The following is an 18,842-nucleotide window of genomic DNA, read 5'->3' on the forward strand; positions in this document are numbered from 1 at the left end:
TTCCATTCTGCATTTATTTGAAAATTAGAAGTAGTAGGGGTGGTTAAACTGGGGCAAGATCTGGAATTTCTTGAAAAATTCTGAGTTGCGTAGATTAAAACTTCTGTTAATATGCAGATATTGCTCTGTGCTGTCTCCTTCTTAGGCGTACTGCAGGCAACAACCAATTTTATCTTATTTTCAGTAGTCATGCCCATATCTTAGTTGGCAATACTAGGAACACCCTTTGTCATTTTCCCCAGAGAGAAAAACAGCCTGAAATACCCCCTAAAGGGGGTTCTCAAGCCCAGGGTTCCTGTAGCTAAAAGATTTCAGGCTCTGGCATTGTCTGGCAGCTGTTAGGAGTAGTAATCAATGGGAAGGGACTGACTCTTCCTCCCTGCTTTCACACACAGTACAGAGGTTGAAGTAATTTTTGTCCATTGTGAGGGTGTGGGTTTGCTGTTTTAGTATGATAAATTAAAATCAAACATTAGCAGGATTTAGTAGTATTTGGAAGTTTTATGAAATTGGCAACTTCTCTTGAATGTTTGAGGGACTGTACAATGCTTTACTGACTGACACAGAGGACTGGTTTAGTGTTTCAGCCTTGTGCAAGTGGTTGCAGGCTGCTTTTCACCAAGTCTCTTACCCCATGGAGAGTGTGAGTGAGCCCTTCAGTCTGGTAAACAGCTGCGTGGTATTACAGGGATGCATACCACATATTCCTCAGCTTCCAAATGCCTGTGCACCAAATCTGATCCAGCACGTGACTGGGATGTGTAGTTTCTGGTAGTGAATTTGTCAGTTTTCTGAAGAAAGCAGAAAAGAAATGTAATTACTTGTTTTTATGTATGCTTTTGAAACATTACTTAGTTAAACCTTACCTACTTGTTCATCTCACTTGATGCTTTTAGCGAGGACCCTCAGACTTCTTCCTCCATTTGCAATCTAGTTCTGTCTAGCAAAACAGGAAAGAGAATGTTTCCTGTGAGAGTCAATCAACAATTAAGGTGTTCATGTGAATAATAGAATCTACAAAGAAATATTTTATGTGTATATTGGATTCGCATCCACAGGCACATGGACATACACTGTTTGTTATATGAAGGCAATCACATTTGGTTTTGGGATTTCCAAATGAGTGATACTTCTTTGCTGAAATAAGCATTTGAATTAAGCAGCCAGCTTGCATGAGCACATTTACTTTTTTAGTTTCCATTAAAGTCAAAGGCTTGTAGAGCCCATTAGGAGTTTAGGTAACTCTTGACAATAGTCATAAAAGAACAATGTGGCCCAGGTATACTCTTTATGTACAGAAGTACTTGAGGTATCATTTTTTTCATGAATGGCAACATGCGTGTGTAGGATTCTGCTGAATTATCAAGTCATGTAGTGTATCACTGTGCTTGAGATAGGAATGTCCTCTGCTATGTTCTCTCTGTATCCTGCTTGCTTATTGTGCATGGAATGTGAAGGTCATCCAGCGAAGCCTTGTGCTGCCCTGCTCCCTCAAGAAATATGTGGCTTCTGGCATTGATGTGATTCATGGGGGAAGAGTCATACCATCCAGGATTAGGCAAACTGATTTCCACAGACTTCCTCTACTCTGTGCAGGGAGAAGTGAGCTCAAACAAAAAGCTGAATTTCAAATCATTCCTGAATACATTGCAGCCAGCTTTTTTTTTTTCCCCCCTAATACAGTGTTCTCTGACTTTGGCATCTCTTGGGGAGGGGAAATGGGGCAAGACTGCAAATGAGTCATCACCAGAAACCTTCATAGCTGTCAAACTGTGTGATTAGTGTTGTAATCAATCTCCTAGATGGTCTCTGATCCTGAAGCCAAGGTGTGTATTTGTTTCTTTGGCTGAAGAATTTTTGATAAGCAAAATGTGAAGAGATGCAAATGTGGTGGAGTGACAAATCAAGTTATGAAGATGTTGCTAACAATGTTATCTTGAATAGATTTAAGCAGAACAGGCAGAGACTTAGATGTGACGTAAATTGAGAATGACAGAAGAGTGTGGACCAGAATATGTTTTTCCAGTTTACTGCTTGCTGGTTATATCTAATTTACTAAAATAGTTAATGTGGTTTGTGGTCCACTCTCTATTATCCCTTTTGTCTGGATCTCATAGCCCTTCGTCAAGCTGTTAAAAGTGTGTCCATTGTTTAAGTGAAATGTGAGTATCCTGTTGGATATGACAGGGCATGTGTGGAAAGTGATGGGGATGCAGTAATTCTGGTCAGGACCAACCAACTCTTCTGCTTTCAGTAAAATTGGAAAAAATATGTATGCAACTCAGAATTGGCTAGAGACAGACAGAAGTCAAACCCACATGTCCAGATTAGGGGCTCAAGTCCCTAGGAAAGTAACGTGCAAAACCCTACTGCAAGTCTAAGTTCTGGTATTGTAGTTTTCTATATGCATGGGCCGGGGGAAGTGGCAGTGCTTCTTCAAGGTCTGTATGCTAATTTCATTTCTTTCTGGATCTGGTATTGAATTATTATGTCCCTGAAATTTTTTCTGATATTTTAAGATAATATTTTTTTCCTGATGTGATTTATATTTGGACTGACAATTCTCAAATAAAATATCCTGTGGAGCCCTTCTAGTCTTTTGTGTTGTTCATGTAGTCATATATCATGGAGCTCATAACTTCTTTGTTTGTTTAGTGATTCTCATTCTAATTTTGCTTGGGGCTATTCTTAATGAATGGAAAGCAAATATCAGAATAGAGCAAAGGGTAAAGATCTGATGACAACCTGTGGAGTTGTATTACGTTCTGTTAATAATAGACACATAGGACTTAGTCTAGGAAAATTTATACTATAATCCAACAATATAACCAAATCATAATTCATTGGTATATAAAAAACTCCTCTTGGTTAAAAGTGGTTAAAAGTAGAATTAACTTAATTCATTTTGCTGGAGACACTCTAAGTATCTTTGACACTTGCCATAAGATTAGGCCTACAAAATTTTAGGGGTAAATAAGAGACCCAGACAGCTGATAAGTCTTCTATTTTGACATTGAGAGGGGGTTGGAACTAAGTGATCTTTAAGGTACTTTCCAACCCAAGCCATTTTATGATGGTGTGACATAACTCTAAGTGCCTGAATGTCAGAAAATTTACATTAATTATTGGGTAGCTCTTGAATTTTTATGTGTTTGTGTTATAGTTGTGTGTGCTGACCTGAATTTTTTATTTCTTTTCCCTGGAGAATGTCCCGTTGACTTGTTTTCATGGCTTGCACTTAACACTCTTTTGATTGCTACTTTATAAATAGTTCCAGCTAAATATATTTCTAATGTATCCAGGTGAAAACCGCATATTTATGTCGTGCTTCCTTGCAGGGGCTGGTGTCTTTTTCCTCTCTTGCGCTGAAGGAGAGCAGATCAGCTTTCTGTTCGACTGCATCGTCCGTGGCATCTCCCCGACGAAAGGCCCCTTTGGTTTGCGTCCAGTCCTACCAGGTTAATATAGGAAGTATAAAGTAACCGAGCGGAGTAGGAACTTGCCGTGTCTCGCACTTGCTGCTGTGACTGTAAGAACAGCTTGCAGGCACTGAGGGTGTGGAGAGTGCAAAGTGGTTTTCATTCTGAAATGTCACAGCACAGATTTATAAGCTGAATGTACCCAGTTTCCCCCTGCTGGTCCGGCTCATTCATATTTCTGGTGATATTGCTAACTTTAGCCCTCTCCTGTTTAACAGTACTGAAAGATGGCAATTTGAATTGAAAGGAACATTAATCTTTAGTTTTAAACTTACACATTTAACCTGGATCCATGTCTGTATTGCTATTTTGATAGTTTAATGGAAAACTAACTTCTGGAGCATTTTGAGTTCATCCGAAACACTAAGTCTTATCAACCTTGGAAAACTTTGTCAGGCCTCCACATCACATTTCAGTTTTGCAGCTTGAGCTTTCTTCTGGTTAAATTCCCTTTCCCATTTCATGGTAGATGCTGTGTGCACTGTAATGTTCGGAGAGGAAATTGAATGGCATCATAGTAAGCCCTATTGCCTTTTGATTTCAGCAGATGGAATACAATATTGAGTCAGAATTACTGTGTCAAACAGTGGAATACAGTGGGAATAGGCTGCAAGAATGATGGGATTTTTGGAAAATACTTAGAGTTTCTGTTTATGTGTCAGGCAGTTAATAAGTGTGTGACAGGGTTTTATTGCTGTTGTAAGATTAAGATAATTGCAGGAAGGAAATCTGAAAGAGAAGATTAGTTCTGGATCTGAAGCTTGTGAAAATAAATTATGAAAAGTTAGTTAACATAAATGCAGTAAACACAAGGCTCAGTTCATGTCTTCTTTCTCATAGTAGTAAGACTGAAGTAAATTAAATAATCAAGGAGAGCAGAGGACAGAAAAATCATTCTTCTTGTATGATGGTATGTATTTGCATTCAATTAAGTGCAGTGTTCAAAAAAAAGGAAACAGCAAAACCAACAGAAACACAAAAGTCAGCGTTGATACTTAAAGCTTTGTCATTAAATACATTTTTGTACATGTCTAAAACTCTATTACATATATACAACTCCTAAATCTTTCATTTAACAAAAGATTTTGTCCAGAAAAATTAAGCCTACAAGCAACTATTCTGTTGTCCTTTTTTAATTTTTTTTTTTTTTAATTTAAATTTTAGATGGCTCAGTCTTTGATGAATCATTTTTTAGAATAATGTAGGAATGAATCTACTTTCACATCTTTAGTGTGTATCAATTCTGGTGTTTGTGGGTTGTTGTGCACAGTCACTTACCACATTACCTTCCCTTCTTCAAGAGTTCTGACTTCACCTAAGTGCATAAAGTGGATGTGGAACATCTTGGGGATGATTTGGTTTTTTATAAGAAAAGACCTCTTTTCTGAGGTCTTTTAATTTCTCTTCTGTGCTTGATGAACTTACCACTGAAAAGAGGTGAAGAGATACTTGGCCACTTGATTTCCTCTTGTTTCCCCAGAGAGAAGTGTTTTGTAGGGAGTTGTGCTCCTCTTCTTGCAGACTCCTCTGCCTTTTTTCAAGCTACCTTGACACCTTTAACTTTCATTCTTGTGTGCTTTACCCTTGTCTCTTCTAGTTTTTTGTCACTTCCTATGTACACATTTGTAGAAAAAGTTATTTTTTATGTTCTCCTTCATTTATTTTACCATGCAGAAGCTTGCACAGATCTAAGGCACATGCACATGTACAATACTAGTGATTCATCCATAAACTAGTTTTCCTTATCAAGTATGTTGTTACACAGAATGTACTGTATTGCTTGAAAAGGTCAAGTCTACCAGCTGCATACTGTCTCTCTCAAGTATTGAAATTCACCCAACCTTTTGAAAGGATTAGCTAGTAAATGGATTAATTATCTGTACACGTCACATAATTAGATCAAGACTTCCAGATTAGGGATTCTACTAGGACAGACCCAGTCAATGTTATTCATATTTACTTCAGTGCAGAATGCTACACACCCTCAACTGCACTCTATGTATGCAGTGTTCTGCTTTTGTGTAATTTAAAAGCTTTTAGAGAAAGCAACCTCCTCTTCACAATTTGCTGCTTGAATTTGGCTTCTTGCCGCTGTCTGTACCTTTCCAACTTAAACATGAGGTATACTTGAAGCACTCTGGTATTTTCAGGCAAGGAAAACACAAAAAGGGCAGATGCACAGAGAAGAACGTAACATGGTAAAAAAGTCACACTGGCAGTGTTGGACGCCAATGCCCACAAGTATAATCTATAGATGTTAAAGCAGTCAACATCTGAGTAGTCTTTGTAAAAAAGAGAGATGAGTGAAGCCAGTTGCTTCGTGTACAAGCAACTCAACTATATGTTAAAAAGAGTGCTGAAATATTTATGTGTTAGCATAAAATTAATAAGAAGTGGTAGAGACTGATTTGAAGAGGATAGAAAATGATCAGTTTTCTTACTTGCCATAGTGATTCTTTAAACAAATGTAAAATACCAGTATCCAAATGGAGTTTGTAAACTGCCTGTGCAAGGGATACTTGCTCAAGGGCAATATTCTCGTCTTCTTTTTGGGATTTTAGTTTTAAAAAGTATACCTTATTTTCTTAGAAGCATGGTGTTCTTATCACACAAATATATGATTACTGTATGTATTTTATTATGTCATCTATAAAATATGTGATGAAAATCAAGTGCAGTGGAACTCATAAACTTGACTGAACATTGCAAAGTGTCACTATCTGGTCTAATCTCTCATTGCAGACCCTGCTTTGAGCAGCATGTTATACTAGAGAACTACTGAGATCCCCTCCAAACTGAATTATTCTGTGATGTTTTGGAAATGAGTATCAAATTGCTATTCTCATGGCAAAAAATAACTCAGTGTACATCCAAAATAGAATGGAAAAGGAAAAGAACATTAGATGTTTTACACTTTATTACTGGTGGTACTTACTTTGGGAGTCCATTAATTCTTCAGAATTGTACCACAATAGTCCTATTGATAGCTCCATTAGCAGATTAGAGATTTTGGTTTATTAAAAGCTGCATGATGAGGTCTCATTAAAAAAACCTGAGGACATATGGCATTGAGTGGGAATGTGAAGGTAGTGTAGGTAGTGTTGGTATAAGTATCTGTAAATGTTTTTAGGCAGTGTAACATTTTAAATAAAGGACTCAAATGAGTGATGTGATATCTTGTTTTCCTCAGCTACTAGGTGGAAGATAACTGCTATACGTGGCTACTAGCATGGTCTCTTTTTTTTTATTTCTTTCTTTTTTTTTCTTTTTTAGCTTGAAAGGATATTTAGAAAACAGACCAAGAGAATTTTACATTCTGTCTTGACAGAGGTCTAGATATTGGCTTAGTAATGAGTCACTGACTGCATGGTTTGTAATCTATGCATGCATGTTATTTGAGAAATGTTTGTTTATCTAGGATGTGTTGAATTCCTTCTTTTCACTAGCAAAATTTATGTTGAGTGCCAGACCTGAACACAGCAAAGGCCCAAAGATATCAGTGGGCAGACCAGTGCTCTCTAAATCTGACTATGTGACAGTCTAGTCCTGCAATCTGAAAGGACCCCAGGTGTAATGTGGATAGTCTTGATGCTCTCTTTTAATTTTAGAAGTTTTTTCAGGGTGCTTTGGGACTGACTGGAAGTGTACAGTGCTGCTTGCTGATGCTCTTTCTTTTTGTTGAAGCTTGATATACCTTTGGCCATTGCAAGACAGCTCTGTGGCTGCCTTCTGCAGTATCTGTACCAAGTGGATCCTCCTCAAACTCTTAGGACATCTTTTCATTCCTCTAGACATCTTACAAGGTGTGGAGATGGTAGCAAGAAGGTGAGGGTCCAGACCTGGTTTACAAATGTACCTACAGTTACACAGGAAGAAAGAAAGGAGAGATTTTTAGCCTAACTTAGCTAATTTTGTTTAATGAAGTAATTAATGTTGCATTTTAAAGATGCATATAATCAATTAGGTAGCTGCTGACTTGACTGGATATAATACATTTTTTCCTGACAGGTGCTTATTGAACAACCCTGGAGCTTTGAATTACTGTGACACTTTATTCGTATGTTACCAAAGTACTCAAAATCTCCCACGATGAGCAGCTGATGTGGCTTTAATGAATACCCACCAACGTAATATAAAAATAAAATCTCCATCAGAGGCATTTTTAGTCCAACTAAATTTGATGTAATCCTTCCCCTTTGCCCTAAAAGATCATTTAAGAAGATTTCAATGACTGCCTCATACAAAAGAATTTTTCCTCGTAGCAAGGGATCCATTTTTATTTGGAAAATGAAAAAAAAAATTATTAATTGGAGGACCTGAGTGAATCTAACCACCTAAATTTCACGGGAGTAAATCAGGTGACAGGATACATTTGTTAGGAACTTGGGAAATGAAGGTACTAATTGCTCTTAGAGTTGTTGGAGCTACTGTCAGATGTTGTGTGGGCAGAGGCTGAGTGAACTTCCTTGGACAGCTGTCCCAGTACCGGTCATGCTGCTTCTGTCCTCCTGAGTTCCTCATATGCTAAATTGCCATTCATTTATTTAGAGTTGTGTATTGTGCATGCACAAGGTATAGGACGATGCCAACAAATCCAGCTTTGCTGTTGAAAAAACCTTTCTTTTTATAAGTTTTAAGCCATTATTCTACACTCATATGACAGGAGGTCATAAGTTATACACTCCAGTAAGGACTGGTCCCTAAAAAGTGACTTCAGTCCATGGTCTGATCTTGTAGCAAGAGCTCCTGATTAGAGCTTGGAAGTCTATAATCAAAAATACTGGTATAAGAATCTGCTACTTCTGGGGAATAGTAGTATCTATGTTTTCCATAGAAGTCTGGCTTATTAGCAGAGAAGATTAAAGGCAAAACAAAGACTTAGAGAAGACAGATAGGCAATTATTTTTAATATATACTCAAGACTTAGAGTCTATATGTTTGGCAGGTTTTGGAGCTATTTCTCTAGATATTTCCTAGTACTTGCTGAGAAAGGTTCTTCTACTCAGTCTTCCACAAATCTGGGCAATGAGAGATTGTAGTACGTACGTATGAACCAAATTTTATACACACCTTTTATACGTAGGCAGTCCTTAGGGGGAAGTTTAACCAAAAAATTATCAGTCCTGTTGGACATACAGTATGTCTTTGGGTTTCATGTGCTGGGTGAAAGCTTTGGTGTTCTGTGCCTATGTAGCTCTTAGGGAGTTTAACTTGTGGAAGTAATTGAACATGTGAAGTGCAAACTTATTGACTTCAACTTCCCTCCTACCTCCTCATCTTATATTGGCCAATTTTTAAAAATTATATCTTAAAATTGTATCTTTTGCTGTCTGTAAGAGGGATACCATTTACTAAAAAACTAATTGTTGTGTATGTGCCCTAGTAATGTTCTGAAAATCTGTACTTGTCAAACAATCATTCTCTGAGGAAAGTGAAAGGACCTTTCCTACTGACAGTTCTTTGCTGTGGGAAGGGTTAGTGTCTGTTGCATCTTGGTTTGACTAATTTGCTGATCTGTTATGCCAACTTCATACTCAAAGTGCTCTTAGAACATCTATGTTGAACCTTTTTTGGACATAAGGGCATTTAATAGATACAGAAGAGTAACCAGAGGACATTAAAAAATAGTCTCAAGCAACTGTTTGTAATACTGTATGCTACTGAACAGATCCCTTGCATAGACCTGTCTGGGTTGCACCATAGGTGCTGATGGCCAAATATTGTGTTTTCCTTTGGCAGAGATCCATATGGAAGCACTGGGGGTTTTGTGTGAATAATCAGTTACACAGGTTCTAACTAGTCAATGCTCAATACGAGTTGTCTTGCAGTGTAAATAGGAATAGAGACCTAACAAAATAATCCCCATCAAACAGTTCTATTTTCTCTTCTTAAGTTTGGAAGGTGTCAAGCACTGTTTGAGCTGGGAGACACAGAGGTCACAGACTCTGTTTGTTATGGGCATTATTGCCTTGTCCCTGTTAGAACACCTATGGTGTCCAGTGTATGTTGTTACAAATGGACTGTGTGTGTCTTGCTTTTTCTGCTAATCTTATCCAGATTGCAGACTTTCCTCTACATGGGAAAGAAAGTTAGAAGTTCCAGCATTGCCACTTCTGTTCCTGTGATGCACTCAGATCTACCCAGGGCAGGTCAGAAAGTGAACATGGTGAGGGATGAGTGATGTGGCAGCTTCTTTCTCAGAGTAGTTAATGATGTAGGGAGCTCCCATGGAGCTTCAGCTCATCTAGCAGTGCTCCTTCCCCTGATTGTGAGTTTGCTTTGACTGCTGTGTTGACAGCATCAAACCCAAGTCTTTTAAAATTAAAAGACCTGGGATGGTAATGAATCTTTTCTTTCATCCTTACAACTGGTTTTTGTCTTACTAACTCAACCACAGCAATGTATAGCATTTTTCATCCTTTTTTTTGACTCCTATTAAATGATTCAATGTTTTTGTAGTGTGCTAGCGCTACTTAGTTGATCAGATATACAAGAACAGCAGTTGTGAGAAAGCTAATCTATTTTATGTGTCATTAATTACTTTCCCTATGTATTAATAAGAACTACTGAAACTTCTGATGTTGAACAAGTTAGCAGACCGTATCCTTTGCAACTGTGGAACACGGCACACTTGTCAGCGCTATTTGAAAGAATCCATAAGGTTTCTCTTGGGATAATGGTTATGATAACTTCCAGCATCTGGTTTTATTGTTGTGCCTGGCTGGAAACAAATGATTTGAAGGAAATTGGCCTGTTTTACTGATGAAACTTTTTCCACATTCTGTGTAACTTTTGATCTTTCTTTTTTTTGTTGGAATACAATGAGCCTACTTCTGTGAAATAATTTCAGCTAGAATGGCAAACTCACTAAAATGTATGGGGAAAATCCCTGATAGGACATTTTAGGAGTGGTTTATATTATTCTAACTTGTCTTTTATTAAATATGAAGACAGAGAGCCAAATGGTTGCTTATTTTATCTCTCACTTCTGATCTTAATGACCATCTGAACATCAAGCTTAAAAGTGAAGTCTTTATAAATAGATTATCTGGATTGGAAGGTGTCAGATTAATTGCTATGACTCTGACTTTATAATGTAGATTTGTAGAATGAAAAACTTGGTCTTTCTCAATGTTAAAATTCCCAGTGAGTTCAGTGAATTCAGGACACAGGTCAGTTTAGCTTTCAAGTCCTCTAGACCTGGTGGATGCTAATTATTTCTGTAGCTATTGCCTTTGGTGCTGTGTTCTTCAGTGTTCTGTCCTTGGTGTTAACTATTACAGACATTGGGTATAATCTCTGAAAATCTTTGACACTTATAATTTTAACTTAGTGTGTAGCACATCTCCAGGATGTGCTGAAGGCAGATTGCCCCATACATTTTTCCAATCAGCATTTCAAACATAAGAATATCTGACATAAGAATGTCTTTTTTTCTTTCCTTTTTTTTAATATATTTTCCGTGCTTCCTCCTTTATTTGTTCGTTTATTTATTTTCTGTTTCCTTTTTAAAGATCCAAGTACAAATCCAGCCTATTCAGAAGAAAGATTGGCTCATGAAGCTTTGCAATTAGAAAAGCGCTTGAGCTTGCTGTCCCATACAAGTCGCCAAGGCAGTGGAGGTAAGAAATATCTTTAATTAAATAAAAATAAATATCTTTCTTCCTTCTCAGGCTTTAAAAGTGAACATAATTATAATATGGGTAACTTACAAGAAAAATAGAGAAATGGTCAAGACATTTGATTACCTGTAAAAGCACCCTTCTTGCAAGTATCAGTGAGGAAAAAAAATTCTTGCAATATATACGTAAATGAATCACAGAAGATCTTTTTTTATATAGATGTGTGAACATTTTTATAGCAGTAGTATTCCCATTTTTATTTGTACAGTTAGGTATGTTTGTATTTTGGTACAATAACCTGATTAACTGCGGAAGTAAAATATGTTTGAAAAGGGGAGAACTTGGTGCATAAACCTTAAAAATCTAGCTTTGAATACATTATGTCCCACAATGTGGTAGGGTTATGGCAAGGTAACATACTGTTGCATTTTATTTTTCCTGTGGGGATACAAATTACTGCAGGAATTCTGGCTTTTCTGACAGCAGTTCCGCTTACAAAAAGCAGATGGAATCCCAAAGTCCTTCCTGTTTGTACATACTTGCCATGCTTCAGTCTCTCGATTGTGTTTTAAATGTAGGTTAGTGTGTTTTCTTCTTTTGTAGGAGATGACAGGAGTCTTTCAAGCTCGTCTTCAGACACCAGCCACTCTGACGTCAGTGTTGGGAGCAGGTTGACAGTTTGGCCTGAGCAGTCTTCAGCCAGCACCTCCCAAGAGAGCCATGGACTGGCAGCTGCCAAGGGCATTCATCTTGGGGAAGAAAAGACCCTTCCAGAAGGGGCACGTGGCACCACCAAACCACCTCCCAAGCCCCTCCGATCCAGACAGCTGCAGGAAATAGGTCGTCAGAGTTCTTCTGACAGTGGAATAGCTACTGGTAGTCACTCTTCTTACTCTGGAAGCTTCTCTTCCTATGCTGGGAGCTTGGACATTTGCCACGGTGATGAGTTTGGATCATTACTAAGCTTGCCATTGAACTTTCCGTCAGATCAGAGTTTATGTACTTGTCCTCACAGCGAGTCCCAGAGAGGTGTGGGATCAGAGTATCAGGTTCCCAGCTCTCTCAGACATATTTACGACATACCCAGGAGCGTGTTACAGGCAGCTTCTAAAGATGTGCAACAGAAGAGTGCAGACTCTACACTACCCAAGGACCAGGCCCTGCCACCTCAAGGTGTTAGTGACCCAAAACTGAGACTACCACACTTGGAAGCACGGAGGGCACCTGAGCACAGCCAGGACAGAGGGAGGCCTTCATCCTTACTCGGAGAAAGCGGCAAGGACTCAAGTGATGAGACATATGTGGATTTTGTTTCAAGGTGGTCAGACACAAAACCACAAGGACAGGTGTCAGACTCCAAAAGTAGTGAGTTGTCACCACCTGGTGGGGCCTCAGCTGACCCCTGTGACACATGTAGCCCCCACCTTGGGATGACAAGAGCTCTTTTTTCAGCTTGTCCAATCTGTGGTGGACTAAAGGTAAATACCTAAGACTGAGCAGATGCTAACAAACCTTATTTAATATAGCATGATTAATTTAAAATTACTGAAGTTGTAGGTCATAAGTAATATTGTTTCCTTTATAATTTGAACAGGTAATAACTTCTTTGTGTTGTTCATGGTCAAATGGAGAGGCTTAGCACATGGTTTCCTCAAAATCTGGGCCTGGTCAAGGAAACACTGAACAGTGTAGGCCACCAATTGTTATTTTTAAATTGGCCAATTTTGGCTGTGGGTATATGTGAGTGAAAGAGAGAGAAGTTTTGCAGCCACTGAATTTGTCATATAATAGCAAGCAAACACGAAGGACATTGATCTGTCTTACTCCTGGTATTTACAAAGAAGAAAGAAAGGAGGTCAAATAGTATGTGTGCTCTTAAGGTGACCAGAGTGCATATTTTTTTTTCATTGAAGTTTTTCTTTTCTTTATTTGAGCATTGCACAAGAAGCCAGATTAGCCAAGTTTCTCACTGGAGAAATACAAGATGGTCAAGTCAGCATGGTAATCCATAGCAGATCAACTAATCCAGTATTGTGATTGGCCAATGACAGATATTTTAGAGGAGGGACACAAAAGCTCATTAGCAGTCTATGACCAGGACAGATTATTTGCAGGAAAAATTATTTTTATCACCAGTCACATGAAGACTTAAAACCTAAGCTATGGAGATTCATATGGCTTTATAACCACATTTGCCAGTATCTGTGACTTTGATATTGTTAAAAATTCTTTTTGAACCCTGCTACATTCTTGTCTTTTTATGGCAGTAAGCATTATGCATCAATTATACATTGCATGAAGAAAATATATCTGTTTTTATCCATTCTGGAGAAGACTTTTTTTTGTGAATGTGCTTGCTAAACTAGAATTGGGTAAAGCTGCTTGTATTAGTGAGCTGTTGAAAGGCTGTGAAGGTTAGTAAGAGTGCTCAAATTAGAGAATGTGCGAAGCAAGGATTCAGGAAAGAGAGACTTCTGCTTGAGGAATTAAATGCTGCCATTGAAGTGTGTGCATTTAATTAAGCATGTGAGATTACATAAATCACCGTTGTGAAAAGGGCTTGAATGTATGCTAGGTGATGAAAGAAAAATTAAAAGGTTATAAATTTGAGGGATTATTTTCTTCTCATGAGTTGTTTCATGCATTTGCATCATTGACTGCCTTGATTTCTAGAAGGGCTCTGGGTTGGGATCAGAAAGCTCAAAGGTGTCTTTGTTATGGGCAGTGAGGAAAGAATTAGATAAGGCACAATTAGCTCACATGATCTAAATGTTTGTGGGTGATCCAAATTGTTGGTTTAGACCTGAATTTATCAAATCTTACCCTGGATATCTGTGGAAGAGGGAAACTGAAAGGGAATATTCCACCGTATATCTTCAAAACCATTAAAAGCTAAATTATGTCACTACTTCTTTCACTGCCTGTTGACCCCAAGAAGATAGGTACCCACGTTTTTTATTGCAAACTGCTGTCAGGTTTCACAGTGTTTCTAGCTACTCTAATAATATAAGTTGGCAAGAATTTCAGGTATTGTCAATATTTAAAAAAAATTAGTGATAAACACTGCTGTAACCCTCTTACTAACTTTTGTTTTAGCATGAGATGTGCACATCTGCTATTTCTTGTTTTAAATACCTTTTTATAAGCAGTCAGGAAAGAAGTCTCATTAAATGGATTGGTTCATGGGTTTGTTTTTACTTTTGAAAGAAAAAATAACCTTTTGATACATTCTCCTGAACTGTCAGGAGAAGTTATTTTAGCAGCATGTAATGGACACTGGCCTTTCTCATGATGAATACAGTGAAAGCACAAATCCATATACTGTAACTAAAAAATAATTCTTATTCCTTGTACTCTGAACAAGATATGTTTAAGATGCAGTTAGGGTCAGGAGAAGTTGATTTATGGATTTATGAAGATACCAGGTTTTCACATTAATTCAAATTCATGTTCAAAAAGCTTTAGTGTGCCAGCGTGTGGAGTTCCTTTGCGATTTCAAGTTAAGCTGTTAATTAAATTGTGTTAATGGTTTTTAAATGCCTGCTATGTAAAGTGAGTAAGTGACCTGAATAGAGGAAAGTCTACAGCAGTAGTTAAGGATAATTAAGGATACATTTGTTTGTTTTCTGCTCTGTATGTAAACTTTGGCAAATGGAGGTTAGGTTTGGGCATGCTGTGTGTGCCCGTTGGAGTTCAGCATGTGAAGAGTTGGAGACAGGTTGCAGGATGAAGACATGCATATATGGAGAGCGTGGTGGTGTTCATGACTGGGATTGACTTGTTAACAACCACCTGCTCCACTAATGACAAGGACGATGAGGAACATAGGGACAACATACCCTGGGAAAGCGCCAAGGCTCAAACAGCAAACAGGGCAAGGAAGCCTTTGTGTTTCACTCTGCATGATGAATAGAACCAGCATGAAGAGAGTCATTAAATATTGCTCCTATGATTTCTATATTGTATTTCATATTAGACATTGGAGGTTAATAAGCAAGCATGCAGGGTGTTTTGCTTTCCATTGTACGTAATTGTAGTGTGCTCAAGATGCTCCTTTACAAACTTCACAAGGTGTGCCTTTGCTATGTAATTTTGCCTAGTTGATTTCAGTGCTGTAGATGATTACAGAGATGAATTCATTGTGTATTGTAAGTATAATTTAAGCTCAGAATGTTGGATTGTTATGGGATTTCTGAGTAAGCTGTAGAGATTTATTATTGGACTTATTACATTTTCAACTACTTAACTAATACTAATTTGACAAATTTCATTGTACGCTTTTTGCTCTGTAACTTCATTTGATGCTATAGTTTAAGACATGATGTCAACGTTTTTTATAGGGTGTCTTGTTTTTTTTTTTTTTTTTACACCACCATTGTTTGTAAATTTTCTTAGAAGTCTGAAAAATAAAATTATTTTCCAACTGGTTTTGTCCTTTTCCATCTGACAAGTATTGACTTAGTTTTGCTTTGCTTTTTGTCCCCTGACCTTCATCTCCTTGCAAGTTGAATTAATATGGAATGTTTATGGCTGTCTCTTCATACTACTTAGCATAATACTCAAATCACTGTTGATAGCTCGAAATGTGCCTATTTGTAGAAATTACATTTATGTATGTCTGGGCCATGCTAAACTCATATTTATGTCAGTGGGAGTTCTTATTTATGTAGAAATATAGTCTTGATTACTGCTTTGGTAGTTAACTTGCCATGATAGAGAGGAAAAGAACTTGTCAGTTCGTGTGTGGCTGTTGTCATCAATCTGTATTGGTATTCAGCCACCTACTTTAGTTGATCTTTTTAAAATACCAAAACCTCCTGGGAGATAATGGTCCCAGATTAGGAGCTGATCTACTCAAATCCTCTCTGAGGTACTTGTATGGTTCCAGCATATCTGTAGTAAGTGGAAATGTGGAAATATAATATTGTGGTCGTGATGGACAAAAGAGTTTAGGGGTTTTGTCAGGCAGCAGGATCTACAGTGCGGAGGGGCTAAGAACCCTTCCATACACAGTATCCAGAGAACTGGGCCTTGGGGGGATGTGAATCTTGGTTTAAGCAGGGAGTTGCTTTGATTTGGTCTGTCTTGTAGAAACTGCTTTATTTTGCATTACAACTCTAAAGGAAGACATGCATGTTTGTAGTGTGATCCTTGAGCAGGCTCTTTACTAGTCATGCAGCACCATGTCCCCCTCTCAGAGCATGTTAATCACCTGCAGCCTTGGGTGAGTGCAGAGTCTGTGTAGATCTAGAGCAACTGTAAATAGCTGTGTGTCCCTTGTGCATTGTAGACCAGGGAGAGACTAAGCCTAGAGAGAAGTGAGGCTGATGTGTCCTCAGGTAGAGAAGGGGCTTGAAGTTTAAAGAGCATCCTCCACTGAGGTATTTTTGAGGTCTTGCCTGGACTGGTTTTACCAGGGTCATGAGCAGCCTGTAACTGGGCTGGGAATATAGCCTTGGTATTCCAAATCCTATACAAACCCCTTAACCCTGAAGTCAGCTGGTTTGTCTCCTTTCATTGTAGATGCTGCTTTTGAAAGTGGTGAAAGAGAAGGGCTGTAAGGTCTTACCATGTATAGTGAGATTTGAGAAATAGCAACCTCAAGACTACATGGCCACATCTGTGTAACTGAGAATATTTTAACTTTTTTTGGCTTTTAGTCATGTCCTTCTCTAATGTAGTATTAAAGCAGATACTAAAGAAATCACAATCTATTGTTATCTATCTACAACTTTATTGTAGCTATTTTTTTTTCAGTTGGAGTCATTACCTCTTTCCCCATGAGACCAAACACCTTATGTGTTTATCTTGTAGTGTGTTTATTGCCATGCTTTCTCTAAAAATGTAGGAATGATTATTTGTAATTGCACACCTTTTACATTTCTTTTTAAGGATTTTTTTTTTACGGTATTGATGTGTGATGCTGTAGCATTTTATGCTTCCTCAGACCTTTAAAAAAGCTAAAGACTGTCTAAGTTCTCAGCTGAGAAGGATGCATTTGTCATCTGCAGCATTGTTGCTACTTGTATTTCTGCTCTAATCTGAGAGCTCTGGGCAGCTGGGAACACACATACTATTAAAACTATAACAGGAGCAGTTTGCATCTCAGAGGAATCAGGAAGTCAGTTGTCAGTATCGACCTGAGTGATGGTGTGTTTGTGAGGCTCCTGTGTACTTTGATAACCCTTGATTCTGGGTCTTACTGGCTTTCGGCATGAATTATAAAACTTGCTGTTGTGCTCTCTTCTTTTAAGATTTAATTCCAATTGTTTCTCTTTGAGTCTTGACTGTGATACGTTAACCTGCAGTGACATCTTCCATCACATGTGTCAGCACTAAATAAAATGTCTGCACTGGACAATGATTTGGCAATCTGGTATTTTACTTACACTATAGTTATTGTGAAAGGCTTTGAAGGCTCTGAAATTTTTAGAAACTGAAATTTGTGTTATTGAGTCTTATTTTTTGGAATTTTCATGGATTCAAAAGCGTCTTAAAACCTACTTATTCTTCATCTTTCATCTTTCTAAAATAGAAGAAATCTGTCACCCTTGCTGCTCTTGACAATGAAATGTAGTAATTTCTGGAGCTGGTTGTGCTGACAAAACCACAGAGCACTGCAGGTCAGAGATTGGAGCAAAAATATGTTCTCCAGTTGAAACTGACAGAGGAAAGAGACATAAAACAGGTGGGGGTGGTATCAGGCTTAGAGCTGGATTTGGTTTGTTTTCCTTTCTGTAGTTTTGGCCAGGACCACAAGTCTCTTGTAGGGTTGACTCGAATCCTCTTATAAAGGTGCTGTCTGGTCTGCTTATGCACTGTGTTGTGATATTGCTTACCATCAGTTTACAGGGAAGGAAGATTTTTTTCTCCACAGTTTACCGCTGTTATTTTATTGAATATTATAATGCTTCTTGGCCACAGGCTTCACTCTCAAGTAATTAAGAAGAGATCCAGCTTCCTTTTATATTGCTGTTGCTGGTAAGGGCTCATATGTGACTTGACTCTTCCAAAGGCTTACATAGAGAAGGTCACTTTTAATGGGCAAGACTCTGGATTTGAGATGTCACAGTAAAACACGAGAATGCCAGCCCTACCAGAACTGTGCAGGTCTGCTTTTGGCCCTATAGGAAGCTGCCTAATCTCTTAGCTAAAAAATTATACTCAAGGTACTCTTCATCTATAATGAAAGAATCCTCTCAGTATTTGTGCAAGGAATAAAGGTTCTAATCTAAATTCAGAATAAAAAGAATTAAGCTCTTGGCACTTCTTGGGATCAGGCACTATGGGGAACAGAAAGCCTGTAATGGTCTGTAATGGGAAAAGAAGTGCCTGCCGCAGAAGCCCTGGTAAGTGAAAAGATAATAATGTCAAGAGAAGAGAGCATCTTTTGTACATGAGGGGTTGTAGACAATGTAGCTCAGCAGAATTAATTCTTCTGTACCAAACAGAAGTGTTGCTGGTTTGCTTTTCTGTCAGAGACCCATGAAGATATTGATAAACCACAGTATTGACCCTCTATACCCATCAGAATGATCAAATGGAAAAATTTTCTTCCTCCTCTAAATACAATCAAGCTGGATAATAGCTTTTATTGTTACTAATACTGATGGCGACTTCTTCCTCTGTTGAGAGCAGTAACTTTTCTGAAGAGAGAGAAAGAAATGCTTCAAAGGAGAATGCTTTATCTAACAATGAAAGCTGGAAAAAATTACACCCTTTGGAATGCAGAGTTTGTGAG

At 38.1% G+C, this 18,842-nt stretch overlaps 1 protein-coding gene across 5 annotated transcripts in view; it reads left to right on the plus strand.

The window, feature by feature from the left end:
• DOK7 (docking protein 7) overlaps positions 1-18,842 on the plus strand; it is a 58,053-nt gene that overhangs the window by 10,290 nt on the left and 28,921 nt on the right. For all 5 annotated transcript variants that reach the window (XM_027642872.1, XM_027642873.1, XM_027642874.1 and 2 more), the window contains exons 5-7: positions 3,339-3,458; positions 10,994-11,101; positions 11,705-12,579. In XM_027642872.1, the coding sequence (XP_027498673.1) occupies positions 3,339-3,458; positions 10,994-11,101; positions 11,705-12,579 (1,103 nt within the window). The remainder of the gene's footprint in view (positions 1-3,338; positions 3,459-10,993; positions 11,102-11,704; positions 12,580-18,842) is intronic.

The sequence above is a fragment of the Corapipo altera genome, unplaced genomic scaffold (genome assembly GCF_003945725.1).
Source record: "Corapipo altera isolate COAL_440 unplaced genomic scaffold, ASM394572v1 22, whole genome shotgun sequence".
Classification (NCBI taxonomy): Eukaryota; Metazoa; Chordata; class Aves; order Passeriformes; family Pipridae; genus Corapipo; species Corapipo altera.